Source organism: Candoia aspera, chromosome 3 (genome assembly GCF_035149785.1).
Source record: "Candoia aspera isolate rCanAsp1 chromosome 3, rCanAsp1.hap2, whole genome shotgun sequence".
Taxonomy (NCBI): domain Eukaryota; kingdom Metazoa; phylum Chordata; class Lepidosauria; order Squamata; family Boidae; genus Candoia; species Candoia aspera.
The window spans coordinates 138,307,247-138,327,550 of NC_086155.1; the positions used below are offsets into that span (position 1 = coordinate 138,307,247).

Below are 20,304 nucleotides of genomic sequence, written 5' to 3' on the forward strand. Positions count from 1 at the left end.
CTTCAGATGTTGCCATGGAAGTATGGTTGCTTGGGGTAGGATCAGAGGGCATGTGGGAAGAGGCAGCTTTCTGAAAAAGCCCTTTTCTTCTGAGTTGTCAGATTCCTCCAGTTTATGGGTGCTATAATGTTCCTCATGTTCCCAGACTGAATGGGAGATTGACCTAAATGAACAATAAGAATTCTTCAGACTCTATACAAGTCTTTGATTTTATAAGTTTACATGCTTGACAATCCCTGATTTGGGAGTCATGAGCAGGCTGCAAGGGTAGGAGCCCCTGGGAGTCTCTGGTGCACAGCAGTTGTCACATGCACTATTGAATGGACACACACACTTCTGTTGGACACCTTTTCAGAATATGTTCTGCAGAATTTACCACTAATCAAGAAACAAACAAATGGAGAATGCAATGAACAAGCAACAGTAATAAAATATTAGCTAGAGATGCAGAATTGCCATATGGCAGAACTATATCAGATTGATCTATAAAAAATATGTGACTTTACCCTAGTGTTTTCTTATGTATCAATACAATACAATGGGTCATCCCAAAGCCTTTTGATTGGTGATGTCCAGAACATCCAAAGATCACATAATCAAAATTTGGTAAATGATTAAATTTTGGAGGCATAGCTTCTCCTCAGTTCATGAAGGAAAACAAAGATAATTGTGTGTAAGCCTTCAGAAAGGTTCAGGAAGACATGATGTAATATAATATCTGTATCTCTCTGACTAGAGATCTTAAGAAAAGGAAGGTGGACTATATATACCATTCCAAAGATGGGGGGAAAAAGGTGAAAGGTCCCCTGTGCAAGCACCAAGTCATGTCTGACCCTTTGGGGGGACATCGCTTTCGCGACGTTTTCTTGGCAGACTATAGCAGGGTGGTTTGCCATTGCCTTCCCCAGTCATCACCTTCCCCAGCAAGCTGGGTCCTCATTTTACCGACCTCGGGAGGATGGAAGGCTGAGTCGACCTGAGCCGGCTACCTGAGAATCCAGCGTCCGCTGGGATCAAACTCGGGTCATGGGGAAAGTTTCAGTTGCAATACTGCTGCCTACTAGTCTGTGCCACACGAGGCTTTTCTAAATATAAACTCTATATATCCCTATCTAAAACACCACTGAGCACCAGACCCTAGGTGGCTCCTAAGCTAATCCTTAATATACCAAACCTTAGTACATAGTCACCTAAAAGGCTCTGGCCAATAAGTTCAGTTCCCAGAAGAAGATTTGAACCCCAAAGAAAGATCTGTGGCCATGTACCCCTAATAAGTCCCATATAGGATGAAACCGGTCACATACTGCCTCCTGGTGTTCAATATGTAAGTAAAAACACCAAACAGGATAAAAACAGAGAAATTCTCTCCCCACCGCTGCCAAAGGGTGTGTGTATGTATATGGAAGTCATATAAAACCTCATACATAGATGTGGTAACATCCACATCTCTCTGGGCTGAGAGCTTAAGAAAAGGAAGATGGATTGTGTGTATACCATTCTAAAGATAGACTCTTTTAACAAAAGGCATTAACAAGAATTTAAAATCCACACGCTGATAGGCCAGGTACATTACGGATCTGATGATACTTGTGGGCAATCACAGTGAAAAGCAACTTTGGTTTACTGAAAACAAATTAAAATATCCATGGAAAGGAATCAGTGAGTCAACTGAAATTATTGATCATATGTGTGTCTTCACTTGCCAGTTTCATACACTGTATCCCAGTTGCCTGGAAGTAGTGAAAGAAATTTGTGGTTAGGGCTGCACGTTTTTATGAATTTAAGCAATAGATCAACAGACTGTATTTTAGCTGATTAACAGAAGAGAAATAATATGGTCACTGCTCCAACTTGACAATGTTTATTCATGTGGCAGAGCTCAGACAGTTTTTGCATTTTAACAATCTACTCAGAAGAAAGCCTTATAAATTCAGTAGGAGTTGCTAGGCTCGCATTCACAAGCTCCTGGGTTAATTGAGTGGATATAGCAACAGTGCTTGTCTACTCAGAAATAACTCCTATTGAATACAGTAGGGTTCAGTTTCAGGGAAAGGGATAAAATACATACTTAAAGAATTAATATCAGTCCATTTTAATTAGAACCTTTTTTAATTGGCATGGCTGGAAATTAAGTGTATAGGCTAAGGGTCTTGGAAGTTTTTAAAAAGATACTGGACATGTACTTATACTACTGTATGTGATCATATAGAATTCATAGCCATCAAATTAATTTTACTCGGATTTCAGGAAAGGCACTATCCTTCTCAAAAAAGTGTGTTTCATTTTGGCCAGCTGATAGGAAGCAGGAGAGAAAGAGACTCCACATTTGTAAATATTCTTTTGGCATTTTGATGATAAACTGCCAAGCTGTTCAAGGGAGAGTTTTTAAGTCAACTGTAACTCAATAGTTCCTGAGCTGAGCTTCTGCTACTGGAATCAGATTTAATGTATCAAAGCTACAGTTAAGTATCCAGGTATTGATTGCAGACTAATCAAAAGCACATACATTTTCTAGCATTTAGCTTCCTTTGGCCAGTCAATAAGAAGATGGGGCCAAACTCAGACCTATTGTAACCTTGTTCAGATACTTGGATAACCCTAGGAGTGCATGGGGTACATCTGGACTTCACTAGATTCTGATACTTGGAGCTTTTAAATCAGGACACTTAATATTGTGTGCCAAAGATGTTACCAAGGGGTGTGTGTGTGTGTGTCTTCAAGTCAGTGTTGGCTCCTGGCAACTGTGGCAACTGCCTGGAAAAGTCCCTGCAGCTTTCTTGGCAAGATTTTCAGAAGAGGTGTGCCATTGCCTGCTTCCTAGGGCTGAGAGAGAGTGACTGGCCCAAGGTCACCCAGCTGGCTTTGTGCCTAAGGCGGAACTAGAACTCTCAGTCTCCCGGCTTCTAACCTGGTGCCTTAACCACTAGACCAAACTGACTCTCTGTTACCAAGGTAGAGCTACCATATTTAGGCTACAAACATCCATATGACAAATTCTAACTCTCTAATAGTAATCTAGTACTATTACAGATTTTTGTAGCTCAGACCTGATAGCGTATACAAGAGACTCTAAAACAGAGTTGTGAATATTGCTGGCATTAGTTACTGGCTTCCTTTAAAAGATCAGTTCACCCATAAAACAGAGACAAACCTGCATTTGCCACTAAGAAGATAACAGTAAGTGAGAAGTGTAGTGTTGGACTAGGACCAGGGAAACTCAGGTTCAGGTCTATCCTCACCCATGGAAACTCACAGGGTGACTTTGGGGGAGTCACTTGCTTTCCTGCTTTCTCTCTTTCTTTCTCTGTCTCAGCCCAGCTCACTTCACAGAACTTCTGTTTTAAGGATAAAATGAATGAACATCCTCATGTTAGTCTCCTTGAGCGGCTAGAGGAACAATGGGATATTATTCTAATAAATTAATAAGTCAATCACAGCTTCCCAAGGATAATACATACTGTGAAGCTAAGCTAGTACAAACGTGATTAGTCACATACTGCATATAAGAGCCAGATATGTCACTGAAAAGAAAAAAGTAAAATATTGAAACCCAGAGCTCTCTAATGAGGAATGTACTGCTATTTTTTGGGGAATCATGCATTTATTATATTGGCATCTTTAGCTTTGAACCAAGATGTCTTTTTAGAGTCAAATATCAGATTAAATGGGACCTATGTGACTGGGACCCCAAACACTGTTGTGTTTTCTTCCTTTCCTTCTACAGTCTTTTCCTTGGTATAACTTATTTTTAGTCTGTAAATCGCCTGAGGCTGGCCTTTGTCTATAACATTCCTTTGTAAGGAACCATGTCCAGCCACGCTGAAAAGTAAAGACTTAACAAAGGTGAGCTGAACTTTTTTTGTCTTCATGGAAGCATCCATTTAGCTTTATTGGCAACAGCTTGGCCCTTTTAGGAATACAGATAGCTGCCTTACATCAGGTGAAACTCTAGTCCAGTGTTTGCTCTAGCTGGCCATACTCTTCAAGGCTTCTTAAGCAGAAGCCTTCCATGACTAGTGTGGTATAGTGGTGAAAACTCACAGATGGGGACTCAGAGGAACTCAGGATGACGTCTTCCTTGACCATGTGAGTCACTGTATGACTCTTGGCCAGCCACTATTGCTCAGCCCAACCAATGTCACAGGATTTATATTTGCGAAGATAAAAATGGTTCCATGTCCATTGCCTTGGGCTTCCTACTGAAAGGCAGGATAAATGCAATAGGTAAATAAGCAAGCAAGCTACTGGAGCTTTCCGAACCAGCAGTGGACCAACAGCCTTGAGCGCAGCCTCCAGAGTCCCACCAAAGGTTGCGTCCAATTTGTAATTTTTAACGTAACAAAAGGGAATTTACAAAATGCATGGGAAATAGCATTATCAACTATATTTAATTAGTGGAACTGAATTAATATCGAAATATAAATCATATTAAATCAATTTTAGATTTTGACCTCCTATTTTAGATTTAGCCCTTGCTATTTTTGGAGGGTGAAATGGCCCCAAACATGTTATTCAATGGGCAAATGAAGCTTTTAGTGTGAAAACATTATACCTTCATTTCTAAAAGAGATGCTCTACATTGAACCAGTGACTTTCATGTCTAATATGTCTAAACCAGTGTTTCTCAACTTTGGCAGCTTGAAGATGGGTGGACTTCAGTTCCCAGAATTCCCCAGCCAGCAAGGCTGGGAGTTGAAGTCTATACATCTCCAAGCTGCCAAGGTTGAGAAACACTGGTTTAAACCACCAAGTACAGTTTGTTCAATGTGTTTACTTTTTAATGAGAAACAAAGGGAAGAAACTTTTCACATTTCGGGAAATGCTTCACCTTTTCCTTTCCCACTGTTATTTACAGGTTCAAATTTCATTTGTCCCCTTTGGACTTTTCAACTGTGGTTCTGAAAGGCATAAGAGAACAAGAGCAGAAATACAAGATCATTGACATTTGTGAAAAATGCAACCACTACTTAAGGGGGGGAAGAAAATTTAAGCTTTGACCCAGCAGAGCATCTTCTGCAAAATAAGATGAATGGAAAGGAACAGGCAAGAGCACAGCAGAGCCACAGATGCCTCAGAAAAAGAAAAAAGAAAAAAAAAGGGGGGGGGAAGGGGAGAAAGAAAAGGATATTTTTCTTGTCATCTTAACCAGGAATGCTTAAAAAGTGTCTGGCTTTTTGAACCAGAGTGATGCAGATAAAAATCATTTCCAATGTTTTTATTAATTTTCAAAGTCTGCATTGTTGTTTTTGAAATATTTTTAATTTTATTAATTGAATGCAGAAAGCAAGCAAAAGGAAAAAGATCAACAGTACACAAAGTATTAAAGAAAGAAAATAGTAAAATAAAGAAAACTAAAAGAAAAGAAAGAAGAGCATGCAAGGCATATATTCACAGATTTGTATACATCAATACAATTTCTACATAAGCTACCATTTCAATCAATGGTAGCTATATATCATTATAATCATCTATAGCTAACCTATGTCAATAAACAATTCATTCATATGTTGTCAATACCATCAACTCTGTAGACTGTGGAGCAGTTGGGGGATTTTTTACCTGTCTAATGCTGAAGAATAAATCTTTTAGCTGTAAATAGGGCTTTAATGATTGAATGGAATAAAGAATTTGGGGATTCTATTTTGCCTAGACAACATGAAGAGGTGTTAATATCAATATGAAAAACTTCAGTAGATAACAGGCTACTCAACAACAACAAAATATTTTGGACCTTTTCACCTCCATCGCACTTATACAGAAAAGGCTTGAGTCAATCATCATTTTGTTGGAGATGCAGTGAGTTTAATGCTTCATATTTTTTTTTAATCCATTCAATTGTGTCTGATTCTTGGAGACTGCCTGGACAAGTCCCTGCAGTTTTTTTGGCAAGGTTTTTCAGAAGTGGTTTGCCATTGCCTCCTTCCAAGGGCTGAGAGAGACTGGCCCAAGGTCACCCAGCTGGCTCTGTGCCTAAGGCGGGACTAGAACTCACCATCTCCTGGTTTCTAGCCTGGTGCCTTAACCACTACACCAAACTGGCTCTCATTTTATTGGAGATGCAATGAGATTAATGCTTCATTTAAACATATGTTTATACAGTGTCCTGTAATTGTTCCTTTTGGGGATGAAGATATGACAAGTATGAACTCAATTGTGAGACTTCAAATTCTCAGACATCCATATTCTTTTGTACTGTATTTCTAATGCATGGAAATTGAGATCTGGACAAAGTCTGTGTTGTTGTTGTTAATTTATTGGCTGCCCAATAGACTCTGTTGTTAAAAGTGAAGAATTTTTACACTATTTTCCTTTTTGTCTCTTGGTATGGTTAAGGTTTTGGACCAGTACTGGAGACATCCACCCCAAGGTGACACTCAGCCATGGGAACTCATTGAATGACTCTAGGCCAGCGCCGTTATCTCTCAGCTCAAACTGGGAATGGTGGTTGCTGTCTAGGATAAACAGTGAGAGCCTGGGAGAATGTGGTTGCTTTAAGAGTTGCATTAAGGCCAACTCATCCACCAGCTGTGGTCTCTTTTTTTCAGACTAGAATAGCAAACGGAAAAAAGTCAGGCTGCTTAAATGGATAACAGAGAGGTGCTTTCCACATATGTGATTGGAAATACTTCTTCCAAATAGTTTCAGAGTATATGCAGCTCCATTAAGAGTGACTGCCATGCGGTCTGAGTCTGTGGCTTTCTTGAGCAAAAGTGAGGGTTCACAGCAAAAAAGGATACAAAGAGTCACTCTTTGCGTAAGATGGGCCATGACAAAATTTGATAAATAAATAAATAGATAGATAGATAGATAGATAGATAGATAGATAGATAGATAGATAGATAGCTAGCTAGCTAGCTAGCTAGCTGCATTCATTAGTCCAGAGCAGTGTTTCTCAAACTTGGCAGCTTGAAGATGTATGGACTTCAACTCCCAGACTTCCCCAGCCAGCACAGATTCTGCAACATAGCTAGCTGGGGAATACTGGGAGTTGAAGTCCACAGATCCTCTCAACCAGTTGCCAAGGTTGAGAAACACTGGTCCAGAGAATTAAGAGGGATGTGCACTCCAGCACTAGAGAAGAGAGATTTTCCTTGGGTAATTTCCCATTCTTGTTTGAAAAAAAATAAGCTTCATAAGCATGTAGCCTTGCAGTTGCGGGAAGGAAGGAAGGAAGGAAGGAAGGGGGGGAAGGAAGGGGGGGAAGGAGGGGGGGAGGGAGGGTCATTCATAATGTACACATATCCAGTACTTTGTGTTTTGCATTTTTTTTTGGCCTCCTCCTAGCAGCCTTGGCATGGCTACTTAAGGAAAAGGATCTGAGGTGGGGACAGCATTCTAGGCTTCCTGTCTGAACTGTAACTGCAGTTCATGATCTGCTCATCATCTACACTGAGTTAAAAAGAGCTGCCCTCCTGCTGCAACCAAAGTAATATTGACTTGATCTCTTTATTCATCACTTTAGTGGAGTGACCTGCTAGAATAATTCATTCTGTACAACCTAAGGCAGTGTTCCTCAACCTTGGCCACTTTAAAACGTGTGGACTTCAGCTCCCAGAATTCCCCAGCCAGCAGCATGCTGCTGGCTGGGAAATTCTGGGAGTTGAAGCCCACGCGTTTTAAAGTGGCCAAGGTTGAGGAACACTGACCTAAAGTCTTTCCAGAAGACTAAGATTCAGTCCTGAAGTCTTCTTGGCTTCAGGATAGAAGAGCAGGCTTGAGTACCATCTGGACGGTCACTTCTGTGTTTCAGATTGCTGCATCAGCTTGCCCAGGGTAGCACCACCCAGTGTGTTAGAATTACAACCCCCCAAATTTCTTCCCAGCAAAACCATTAGCTGTGCTGAATGGGAATCCTGAATGTTGTAGTCCCAAGACATCTCAAGGGCATCAGGTAGGTGGAAAGCTTGTCAAAGCTATGGCCAGCTAGTTATTGTGTACTTTGCCTGAACTTTATGGCTTGGTTCACACATAAGACTAGGATTTTAATTTTGGTTCATTCAAAAACAACATTGGTAGGAATCACATCACACTAAGCTAAAAGGTAAGAAACTGCATTACAGTTTAATGCAGAATTTGGTAATGTTTTATCCACAGGTGGTAGGGTGCCCCTCCTGGCTCCCCACATTTAAAGAATTCAAATCAATTTTTGCCTGAAAGCTCATGAGAGCTCATAATCTTCCAAGAACTTGTGTAGGATCACCCAAACCACCCCAAGTCTTGCAGTAGAATGCCAAAATTGTGCCACATTGGCACTTTCACAGAAGCTTTTGTGAGATTTTGTCAAGCATCCATGAGATATCTGCTTAGATCACTTTTTTAGTGTTTGATCACAAGGCCCAGCATGGGCAGATGTTTTGTGATGTGGCTCTAAGATCCACCTGAGGACCATCTGGCTTGTCAATCATTCTTCCCTCTAACATTCCCTTCCCCTCCAGGGCTAAACAAACACCTCCAAGTATGAGTGCCTTCCCATGCTGGCCCTGTCATAATTGCTTTTGCTTTATAAGCTAGAAAGAACCACTGCCTTCTGTCCCCAGATATTGCTTCACAGCCTGTGAAGGACTATTGGTATTCTGGGACTGGTTTATATTGTACTCCTCTTGATGGATAATCAGGAATTAAAGCTCCTGCCATCAGCCTTTCCTGGCCTCCTGCAAACAGAACCATTCTGTACCCAGCTGGACAGGTGCTCACGTATTTACTATTATCATTTGACCAAAGACTCTTTAGCCCCATCTAGAGGCAACAGACCTAGGAAACAATTCTGCAAGAGACTAGACTACCCTATATATATTGAAAGATACTGGGTCAGCTGGGGAAACAGTGCCTATAGGGTGGAAATGTATAAGAATAAGAATGGCAGGTTGCTGGTGGCCACTTGGAAAGGTCTCAGCTACCCAAAATACAACTATTAAATACATGCCCATGTGCATATCATGAAAGGGAAGTGGGGGAACATCCCAGAGCAACATGCTGCTCACCATCTTTCTAAAGCATCAATTCTAATGTTTCTGTTGCTTCTCTCTCTCTCTCTCTCTGTATATACTCTCACATACAGTTCTTATTCCTTTTGTGGTTTTAAAAAGTGTCTGGCATTTGGCAGAAGCTATAAATAACATCAAACGTTAAAGTGAAGGGATGCTCTTGTGACATAAATGAAAGGGCCTTAATACTTGAGAGTAGCTCTGGGATGTGGCTTTTGAGGATCAAGCAATGAGTTTGGAGCTGGTCATCCTGCAAAACTGCTGCCACTGTAGTACTCTGGATCTTTGTGTCACTTCCAGCTGAATACACCTGAAAGTGCCTGGTAAAAGGAGGTGAAAAGACAGGGCTGGGCATTTTATTTTGAAAGCAGAAGTCTTCTGTCCTCAGCCTTTGAAAGAGGCTGGTGTCTGTGCTTGTTTGTTGATGCTGCTGTAGGATAGCTTGTGGCTCTCTCATTTTTCTTTCCTCCCCCAGGAGCTTCAATCAGACTGAAACTGGATCAGACATGAAGCTCTCTGTTGCCTGGTGCCTTCTTGTATCTTCTACTCAGTGATGGGGAAGTCAGTGCCCCATTTTCCCTGCTTCCTTCCTCACATGGAAGCCAACAGACGTGAATGGCAATAGCTGATGTTGTTTTCATTTGCTACACACAGGAGCAAACAGTATCAATGAGTCCCCAAAATATAGTGAAGGCCTAAAGCAGCAATCATCTGTGTGCTTAAGAAGGAATATTCCTATTGAACTCAATGGGATTGCCTTCAGAGCAAAGGGCTTAGGATTGTACTGTTGGCTGTGTCCTGGACAGATAGTCTGGAGAAGAGCAAGGGACTAAGAACAGGTTGTGTCATTTTGCAGCTTGAGAATCTCAGCCTTCAGGTTTGGGTTATCCTTTTAAAAGATTCTTAGCTTTCCTGGTTGTAAGGAGAACACTCAGAAAGGTCCAACAGAAACTGTCATGTGCTGTGTTAATCAAGCTTGGCATTTCTATTACACTATGGATTTTATACAGTGTAACATAAAATAAGTTTCTGTTCAGAAGAAAACCTTAAATGTGCCTAGTGCTCAAGTCAAGGCAAATATGTATTATTGGTATTTGTACATATAACAATCTATATATATACTTGTTACTGAGCTTTTCCTATAGAGGGGGAAAGGCAATTATCCTATACTCATGAAGGAACATAGTATCATTTTTGCTCCACACAGACTCCCAGATTTTTTGAGAGAAGTATAGTATTAATTGAGGCATTTTTGCAGAGTGTTTCCAAACCATGTACGTGTTATGCTTGTTTGTGTGTGCATATGATTATTCTCCCACTATATGAAAGCACTCAATATTTTGATAAATGCTTGGAAAAGGTCTGCTTCTCAGAACCACTGCATGTAAAGACCATGTAATAAAACTCATGTTTTTAATGAGAAGTACTTATGACAGGAAGGTTGTTGGAGCAGAGAAGCAGTAGGATAGGAGGCCAGATGCATTTGGACATCCAAGAAGGAAGGAACTTGGTTGCTAAAGAGTTCATAGAATAGGGTTGGAAGGGCTTTGGAGGTCTTCTAGCCCAAACCTCTGCTCAGGGCAGGAATCTTAACCCCATTCCAGACAAATGGCTATCCATCCTTTGCTTGAAAACTTACAGTGATGGAGCACCCATGACTGCAGGAGGCAGGTTGTTCTAACCCTTAATAGCTCTCAAGGTCAGGAAATGCTTCCTTATTTGGATTTGCATCTGTGAAGCTTCCACCTGTTTGTTCTTGTCCTACCCTCTGGAGCTATGAAGAATAAATCCACACTGTCTTCCCTGTGACAGCTCTTCAAGTATCTGAAGACTGCTGGCATCTCTCTCCTTAGCCTTCTCTTTCTTTTAGGCTAAACTTCCCCAGTTCCTTTAACCATAGGATTTAGCCTTCAAGCCCTTCACTATCTTCATCCTTAGCCTCTGCTGCTTTTCCTCATCAGATCGTAACTCTCGAAGTTGGGAGAAATGGCGGTTACTTTTTAACTTACAAAATACTGGTTGTGAAGGTGGTCAATCTTGCTTCATTTTGCGAAAAAAATCATGTGCAAGCAGTATGGAAATCAGAGTAAACTCAGACACTGGGAAATGCTGCTTTACACGTCAAATAAGGGCCCAGCTAGCTCCCTGAATTTTTCTCCCTAGTTCTGCTCTTTTCTCCCAGACCCTTTTCCTTCTGAGCTGGGACAGCAACTGTTTCCTCTCAGCAAGCTAACTGTGGTTGTTCCCTTCCTCTGCACAGAAAATGAGTGTTCCTTCAACTAAAGTTAGCCTTTCCCCCTGTCCCTCTCTAGCAGCTTTGCAGAAGACAGCTGGAGGTTAACAGGGGATAGGATTCAGAATTAAGTGCAAGTTTTCCCCTTCCAGTAAAAATTGCCCCTTTATGTTGTGTGGGTTGCTATATCCATGATGTGGATGGGAAAAGAATCACATTCTAGACCCAGTTCTTCATTTCTGATGTAGCAATGAGTATTTTTAAAGTGGAGAACATAGCTATCTTAGCATGATGAACAGAACTACAAATTACTCGACCACCTTTTATCCTACTATATTGTGCAAACTTGGCCTAAGTAGTCCATTCATGGTTCAGTGGGTCATGCAAATTCAAATATTCAGGTTGTAGAGTAAGTCATGTTTACTTACAGAGCATGGTGCAAATATAGCTCATGGCAATGTGATCACCAATATCTCAGTCTATGTTTTAAAAGATGATGAAATTGACTAATTAAAGTTTGTCTGCAAACAAACAAATATTTATTATGGTCAAAGACCAGCATAAGGAGGGTGGGGTATAGTCAGTTGAAAGCATAGAAATTACATTAAAGTTTAACATAAGAAGCTAAAACACAAAAGTACGTTAAAATTTGATATAAAAAGCTAAAACACAGAAATAAAAAAATACATTGAGATCTAATATAAAAAGCTAAAACACAGAAATCTAGGGGAAAAGGAAAAAAAGGGAAAAAAAGGAAAGAATATCTAGAGCTTTGCACAGTGGCAGTATTGTAGCCAATTAGGTTTATCTGAGGTGCAATTATTGCTAATTGAAAGATTGTTTGCTTTTCATATAGCCCCATATAGGCTTATTTAAAAGGAATTGTGTTCAATTGGACTTAAACTGAGAAAATATGTAAAGAAGGCCATGAGTCAAGTTTGATCCCAGATTTCCTGGCAACATTAAATATATGATTTACTATAGTTTTCTTCCAGGATGATTTTTCCATTTCCCAGGAGCTCTGAAATTCCTTGGATCTCCACCCAAGTATTAAAAAAGGCCTAATGCTGCTTAGTTCCCAAGAAAGCCAAGGTCAGCTAGGTGCCGCTGCTTGCCAAGGTATGGATATTATCAACTGTGCAAGTAACTGCCCTCCTGATTAAATGAAAAACCAAAATTAATCTGGTTATTTTGATCTAGAGGTTTTGCAGATGTGATCTATGGTTGTTTTGGGTGCTGTGGTGCACAGCATTGCAAATCCCTGACTTACGACAATATGTGAACCTATCCTGTGAGATGCAGTCCAACACATCTAGGGAATGGCAGATGAGGGTCAGACTGTCTAAAGGGAATAGGATGCATGTGTCTTGATGAAGTCAAAATATGCTCTAAATTCATTCAACCAAAACTGGAAGAGACACAGGCAGGTAAGGTAGTTCTTTTATTGCATTAGTTTGGGGTAATAAAGTAGAGAAATCTGAGCCTTTAAGACACAAAAGTGAAAAGCAGATTAACAGTAGAAGAATTTGGTGTAAAACAGCATAATCAGATCTTACATGCAGAGTGACTTCATTAACAATGCACACTTAATTAGATAATTTCTCTAAGGAATAAATTCATGGCACATCGAAATGCTGTTTAAGAGACTTACTATCAACAACCACTTGAAGTTGGGTAACTAGGGCCTTAACTCACAAGTTGTTCCCCACAAATTCCATCTAAGGTATGCTGTTATCTATGACCAACTAAATTATTTTGAGACATTCCACAAGCAACTTTTCTTCTGGAACAATGGGTGAGCTCCAAGTCAAAATAAATGATTTCTATAATAATTGTGAAAAGGTAAAGTCTCCCCTGCCAAGTTCAACTGCTAATAACTTCATGAGTCTGGCCATATAGTTTTCTTGGCAACAGCCAAGGTCTGGTAGCACCATTTCAGACAAATGTTATTAAAAGGCAAAAGCTTTTATGAGCTATACCTCATTTGCTTTTCAATAAAATGTGTTAATCTGAAATGGTGCTATTGGACTCCTCCTGATTTTTGGCTATATAGACTTACAAGGCTCTTGTCTTACAGAATTGGTAACAGTACAGAATTGGATTTTCTATTGTCATCTTCTGAGATGTTCTGGTGGCTTCTCATCCAAATAATAACCATGACTCTGCTTAGCTCATTGAGATCAGTCAAAATCGGCTAGGTATTGCCACCTTGTAAGTTTCAAGAAAGTAAATGTCTGTGACATAAGAAATCTAGGGCAGCTTTCTCTGTTTGCCTAACAATACAGCATGGCCATGCTTATCTTGCCTACAAAGGAATGCAGCTTGTGGATCAGAAGAAAAGGGTTTCAGTGCATAGATGGCATCCCTCCACAACTATTCCAGTGTTTGATTTAACCCCTTGCAATCTGTCTACCAAAAGACAGCCATGAAGTATGCAGTGAGCCATGAGAGGACAGTTATGGTAGACTTTAAGGGTGGGAGTATTTTAATCCTCTTATATGTCATCCTAAATGCCTCTGCTAGCATTCAGTAGTTATGGCTGATTGATGTTCTAGCAAGCTCAACCCATAATTTGTACACGTTTATGGCTAATAATAGTGAGCCACAATTAGATATCACCTAAGTCAGAATGCTTTGGCTACCCTGATGGACAAACAATGGCAGGACCCTTCATGATTTGTTTAACTGCACCCCCATTGGTAGGAGGAACCAAGTGGAAGCAACCGAGCAGCAGTGTCATTTAAACCCTTAAAGTATTGCAACAAACGTTGGACCAAATTAGATCAAATTCACCTTCTCCCCTAAGGATTGCCAGTAGATCATTTGACTTAGAGACCAGCCGTAATAATATTTGCAATTGAAATTGCTGGCAAGCCAATTAAAGGGATGCATCTAAGCAGCTATATCCACTGTTAAGAGGCTTAAAATCAGTTCTTCATTTGAGGCTGCATGCACATTCAAAAAGGCCAGGGCTTGTATCATGGCACTGCATCCACCATCCTGCTGATTTTGATCTCATCCACTGCAGGCACAGCTGCATCTGTGTCCTGTGCTTCTACTCTCAGTGACATCCTAGAGTTTCCCTCTGGATATATGAGCTGCTAACAGAAGTGCTGAAGCAAGTCACATGACTTCCCTAACTCTTCCCCATTAAAATCAAGATGGCTTCTACAGATCAGTCCTCAATGCTCAAAATGCTGGTAAGAATCTAGTTATTATGGGGCGGGGAAGGTAAGAATTCAAAATATGTTTCTGGAATCAAACTTTCACTTGCACACATGGGAGCTTGTTGGGAAAAAAAAGACAACAAAGAGAACATTTTATGGGACTGTTTCTTTCTCTTTAAAAAACCATGGAATATCAAGTTTTAATTATAACTAAAATTCAGAATTCTCCAGAGGTTGAAATATTTTAAAATTGTCCTGATTTTAAAATATTTCATAAATTCTTACTATCAGATGGGAACACTATTACTTGGACTAACTCATCTTGAGTAACTTTCTGCTAACTAACTAACATAGGCAACACTGCACCAATAAAAACTGAATTACTTCAAGTGTTGCCTATGTTAGTTTTGGAGCAAAGAAGAATGAGTCCAGTGCTAGACCTCAACAAAGAAGTTGTTGAGCAAAGAAAATCAGTGTAAGTAAACCTGTAATGCCATGTAATTATGGTTTGGTGGTATAAAGAGTGTTGGATCAGGAAGTAGGAGACCTGGGTCTAAATTGTTGCTAGGCCATCAATCTCATTCTCAATCCCAATCCCAATCTCATGAGTGCGAGGCTTAGTACTCAATCGCAATCCCTTAGTTTAACAGATTTTACAGTATCATTTGTGATAAAAGTGGGGATTATGTGTATTATCTAATCAACTTTGAGGAAAGGCATGATACAAATGAATGTGTGCGTACTTGTGTATGTATGTGTTTATATGAACCTGATCTTTCATAATTTTGGGGGAAAAACTTCTGAAAATTAAACTGAAAAAATAGTAAGCATATGCACAGAATGTATATTTGGCAACTTCTGGATTATGGCATTTGAAAGTACAGTTCTACCTTATGCTTTCCTATAATGAAATGTGGAATTACTGAACAACAAAGGAAAGAAAGGAGAAAATCTTTACACAGCACTCTGAATATTGATGTCCAGCTCGCCATAGACATGTCGTAAGGCATCACAATTCAAGCTTGAAATCAACTTTCGGAGGCCAGGCTGCTTTGGAACATATTTTTCTTCCCAGATCAAGGTTGAATTCCTTGGAATCTCTCTGCAGTGAAATACAATAATGCAAACATAGTTTGAGATGGGCCATAAATCTAATATATAAACTAGCATCTTGGCAGTAGAAAAAAAATCTATGCTTTGAAGGAATAGCCTACCTCCAATTGTTGGTTTTTTTAAAACCCTAAAAGAAAAACTACACTCACATCTGGACAGCCTAAGCAAATTCACAACTATCAATCAGAGGCATATTCTTTTGGGACAACTTATGAGATCTTCTGTTATTTAACTTACAAGGTAGTTGTAAGGAGAATGGATGGATTTACATTAGGACTGTAGTACTAGATGAGAGCTTTGTTTAAAGAATTAAAATTTGCTCTGCCTTTTTCTAGATGTAAATCTGACTCCACACAGTATATATTTGTCTTCAGTTGTCTGTTTTTTCCTAGCTTGGGAAAATTACAGTTGTAGAAATATGATTTAAATCAAGATAATAATGGTGGTAATAATGGTGGTTATTCCACTGCTATATCCCCAGTTTGAATTGAAGATTCTTAACAAAATAAACACATATGGAGGGTGGGACCTGGACTATTCACGGATCTGCTTAGTATTTAGTTTGGCCCTTAGATCTTCGCAATCACTTAATAATAAGCAGTTTCAGAACTGTTTCCATTTAAGCCTTCACTCTATAGTATCAGAAGAAAACAAAATCTTGAATCCTCACTGAAGCTGGTGACTGGAGTGTAGAATATAGATTTTGTGTAAATCTGGATGGCTTAAAAATAGCCCCTTGGATATAACTTTATAAAGAAAGAAATAATGCAATCTAGAAGACTGGAGGTGGCATTTCCAAAAGGACTTGTTCAGAAATAAGTAAAAACAAACTGGGGATGTACCCCAGAGGAAAAAGTATTATTTTAAGTTTTTGCTAATGGAATAAAACTTAATACAATTTACTTAGAGTAATTTGGTGATGGATGATTCTTGGTAATGCATTGAGCCGTCAAAGTGGACTGGTCATTTATCTTCTTCAATATAATGAGGAAAATGCGATTAATATTTGAACAATTTGTGATGGGTTTTTTTCTATTACTTTAATTTACCACAATCATGCCAAATGAAAATGTAACACAGAACTTTTTTTTTAGTTAAAAACATTTATACCACACCTTATCTTCAAACAGTTCCATAATTTAACCCAGGAGTGGGAAACCTATAGCTCTCAAGTGACTGCTAAACTCCAACTTCCAACAGTTCCAGACAACATGGACAATGATATGAGATGCTGGAAATTGCTGTTCAGCAATATCTAGATGATTGTAGATTCCTTGTTCCTGATCTAATTCTTAAAACCATCCTTTCAATATCAATATAAAAAATAAACATGAAAATGGCAGCAGAAAACTAAAAGAATCATTAAAATATTTAAAACAGTTTAAAAATAGCAAAACCATACTAAAATATTAAGTTAGAATTACCGTTGAATGAAAAAGGGTTTACTAGTCTCCAGATAATGAATGAATGAAAGTGGATTTTCCTTGGAATGGAATTTCAAGCCTAGGTGAAATTCTCTCTCTACTCACAACTTGATGAATCTTTACTATTGACAAACAGGTTCAATTTGTATATTAATGCAAGCTCAAGAATCTCAGATTTCTTTTATTGTTCCTTAAAAAAAAATCTAATTCTTGTGGTTTCTGAAAGAAAGCTGAACTAGCTTTACAATGTTCACCCCTCCTTCTTTCCTCTTGTCTACTGAGGGAGAGCTTCATAGCCATCAAGCTAGCATTCCCTTTGCAGGATCTGAAGTTCAGGAATTGGGAGGAAAAGTGAGACAAAGTTTCCCTCCAATAAGTGAATGATATCTATGGGGAAGGGAAGAGAAGGGAAGAGAAGGGAAAGCTTTGCACTGGTTTCAACTACATCACAGCTGAACCTGAATTAAACCAGTCAGGTCCCCAAACACGGTTGGCATTATCTCGAACTGCTTTCAGACTGACTCAGAATTCTCCTATGGAAGTGTCATGAGTATTTATATAACAGCTTTTCAATGTTTAAGGAATTTGAATTAAATTTATAGGAATGCCACAGCCTTGTAAAGTGTATCATTATTGTCATCATTATCAGATGCGGCAGTAACGGTAATGAGGATGAGGCAGAGAGATGCTATCTTATTTAATACTTTCTTAAAATAACTGACATTTTAAATCATGGTCTTACTGGATTATGTTTTCATAATTTAGCTGCCAAACTATTCCAGTAACATATTACGGTAACACTAAGTTATTCCATTCATTAACTGGATATAGTGTCTTGCTGTCATTGATGCCTGAGGAAGGAACACAGTCTTATAATTATTTAGACCAATTCCTCCATTTCAGAGATATTTGGGGGCAAACACTCCCTAAATCCCCAGTTAGCAGAACCTTGCTAGCTGCAATTCCTGGGAGTTATAACCCTGACACATCTGGAAGACAAGTGGTTAGAGAAGATTGATCTAGATGGCTTCAAGAGAGAAGTATACATTGCTCATGTATGAAGGCAGATCAAGTGTTCATTTTGTTATAAAAATGTTTTCTGTGTAAACTAGTACCATACTAGGCCTTTCCTTACCTGAATAATTTTGAGGCTGGTTTTAGCACACCAGGGCCATCAAGTCGGACCCAGACATTGGTGAGGCTTTGTTTCAGTGGGTTGGGAAATTCAACTATTACTGTCATGTCCTTACCAACAACTTTCTCCCCAGGAACCTGCAGAAAGAATTAAGATTAAAATCAAATAACAATAAACTGAATTATTACAACAGAGCCAGTTTGCTCTTGGTGCTGGGCTAGAAACCAGGAGTCTGTGAGTTCTAGTCCCGCCTTGGGCATGAAAGCCAGCTGGGTGACCTTGGGCCAGTCACTCTCTCTCTGCCCAACTCACCTCACAGTGCTGTTGTTGTGGGGAAAATAGGAGGAGGAAGGAGTATTAGGTATGTTCGCCGCCTTGAGTCATTTATTAAAAAATATAATAAAGGCAGGATAGAAAATAAATAAATAAATAAATAGAATTTCCTCATCTTGCCCTTCCAGTTTCTTAGACGACAGCTTCCTTCTTCCCTAGCTAATTCATACCATAATTTTGTGCCTTCAGATCAGTCTTGACTTCTGGTGACAAGTTACTGTGGTTTTCTTGGCAATATTTGTGGAAGTGCCTTGCCATTTCTTCTATCTTCCTGAGAAAGAGTGATTTACCCAATGTCACCCAGTTGGCTTTGTGCCTAAGGCGGGAGTAGAATGCATGGTTTCCCAGTTTCTAGCCTGGTGCCTTCATCTGCTACACCAAACTGGCTCTCCACCTTCTCTAGGTAGCATGGCTTTATATTACTGCCCCATATACACCCTAGTTACACCCTAGTTCTTTGCAATAATGTGTTCTGTGGCTGTCTGAAGGATACTTGAAAGCTTCAACTGGTGCAGAATGCAGTTTGCGGTTAAAAGCTGAGGTACAACATAAGCTGCATATTTCAAAGATTTAGGATCAAATAATTTTGCTGTGGTACTAAGACTGGCTTTAAGGCCTTGCTTGTAGGGTATTAGACTAGGTGGGCAATTAGAGATGTGCCTCTTCAGTGTGTTCCTAAGCTTATGGAACATCCTTCTAAGGCAGAGATATATTCCTAGGGCCCTGAAGGCTATTTGTTCCAACTTTCTTTTAATTGGCATTTAAGTTGTTCTGAATTTAACTGCTGTTGTTTGTGATTTTTATGCTTTACTGCTTGTTCTTTTTTATATTGCTTAATGGCTGCTGTTACATTTTTTTTGTTTTTATGCTTTATAAATTATGGTTTTACACTTCGCAATATGTTATAATGACTGCTTATGTTTTTTAAATATTGTGAGTCATCTTGGGAGGGTTGGTTCCTGAAAGGCAGTGTATAAGAACAGAAATAAATGAATATCATCTCTATAATTAAATATGGACTAAATACAGTTTGAGGGAGCTTTCTGCCACAAAGCCAATGGAGTTTGAATTACTAGAGAAAATGCGGAGAATTTTAAGTACACAAAAACAGGTTTAGAGCTTTGGGGGAAGGGGGCTATAAACACTGCTTGCCAAAAATTAGACACGGGAGATCTGTTTGCCTAAAGTATTCTCTGCTTGTGTACTTTAAACAAATAGATATTAAAAAAAATATATCATTTCAAAGAAACAGAAGTCATATTAAGTCTATCACTTGGAGAAATAGTTGAGTACCCCCTTAAGCAAGAGAGTTCCAGAAAAACATCTCCTTCTGCTTCATTGACTATGCTAAAGCCTTTGATTGTGTGGATCACAACAAACTGTGGCAAATTCTTAAAGAGATGGGAGTACTGGACCACCTCACTTGTCTCCTGAGAAACCTTTATGTGGATCAGTTAGAACCGGACATGGAACAACTAATTGGTTCAAAATTGGGAAAGGAGTATGACAAGGCTGTATTTTGTCACCCTGCTTATTTAACTTATATGCAGAGTACATCATGAGAAATGCTGGGCTGGATGAATCACAAGCCGGAATTAAGATTGCCAGGAGAAATATCAACAACCTTAGATATGCTGACCATACCACCCTAATGGCAGAAAGTGAACAGGAACTAAAGAGCTTCTTGATGAGGGTGAAAGAGGAGAGTGTAAAAGCTGGCTTGAAACTCAACATTAAAAAAACTAAGATCATGGCATCTGGTCCCATCATTTCCTGGCAAATAGAAGGGGAAGAAATGGAAGCAGTAACAGATTTTATTTTCTTGGGCTCCAAGATTACCACAGACGGTGACTGCAGCCATGAAATTAAAAGACGCTTGCTCCTTGGGAGGAAAGCTATGGCAAACCTAGACAGC

The 20,304-nt window shown here is 39.4% G+C and overlaps 2 protein-coding genes and 1 pseudogene across 2 annotated transcripts in view; 2 read left to right on the top strand and 1 right to left on the bottom strand.

Moving 5' to 3' along the window:
* Positions 1–20,304, top strand: part of PPP1R3G (protein phosphatase 1 regulatory subunit 3G) — a 1,059,979-nt gene that overhangs the window by 520,994 nt on the left and 518,681 nt on the right. The gene's annotated exons all lie outside the window — the stretch shown is intronic.
* Positions 11,986–12,115, top strand: LOC134495083 (U4 spliceosomal RNA; annotated as a pseudogene).
* F13A1 (coagulation factor XIII A chain) overlaps positions 12,643–20,304 on the bottom strand; it is a 127,757-nt gene continuing 120,095 nt past the window's right edge. Inside the window, exons 14-15 of the mRNA XM_063298855.1 lie at positions 18,057–18,193; positions 12,643–15,486 (exon numbers count right to left, since the gene is read on the bottom strand). Of these exons, the coding sequence (XP_063154925.1) occupies positions 15,339–15,486; positions 18,057–18,193 (285 nt within the window). The 3' untranslated portion in view covers positions 12,643–15,338. The remainder of the gene's footprint in view (positions 15,487–18,056; positions 18,194–20,304) is intronic.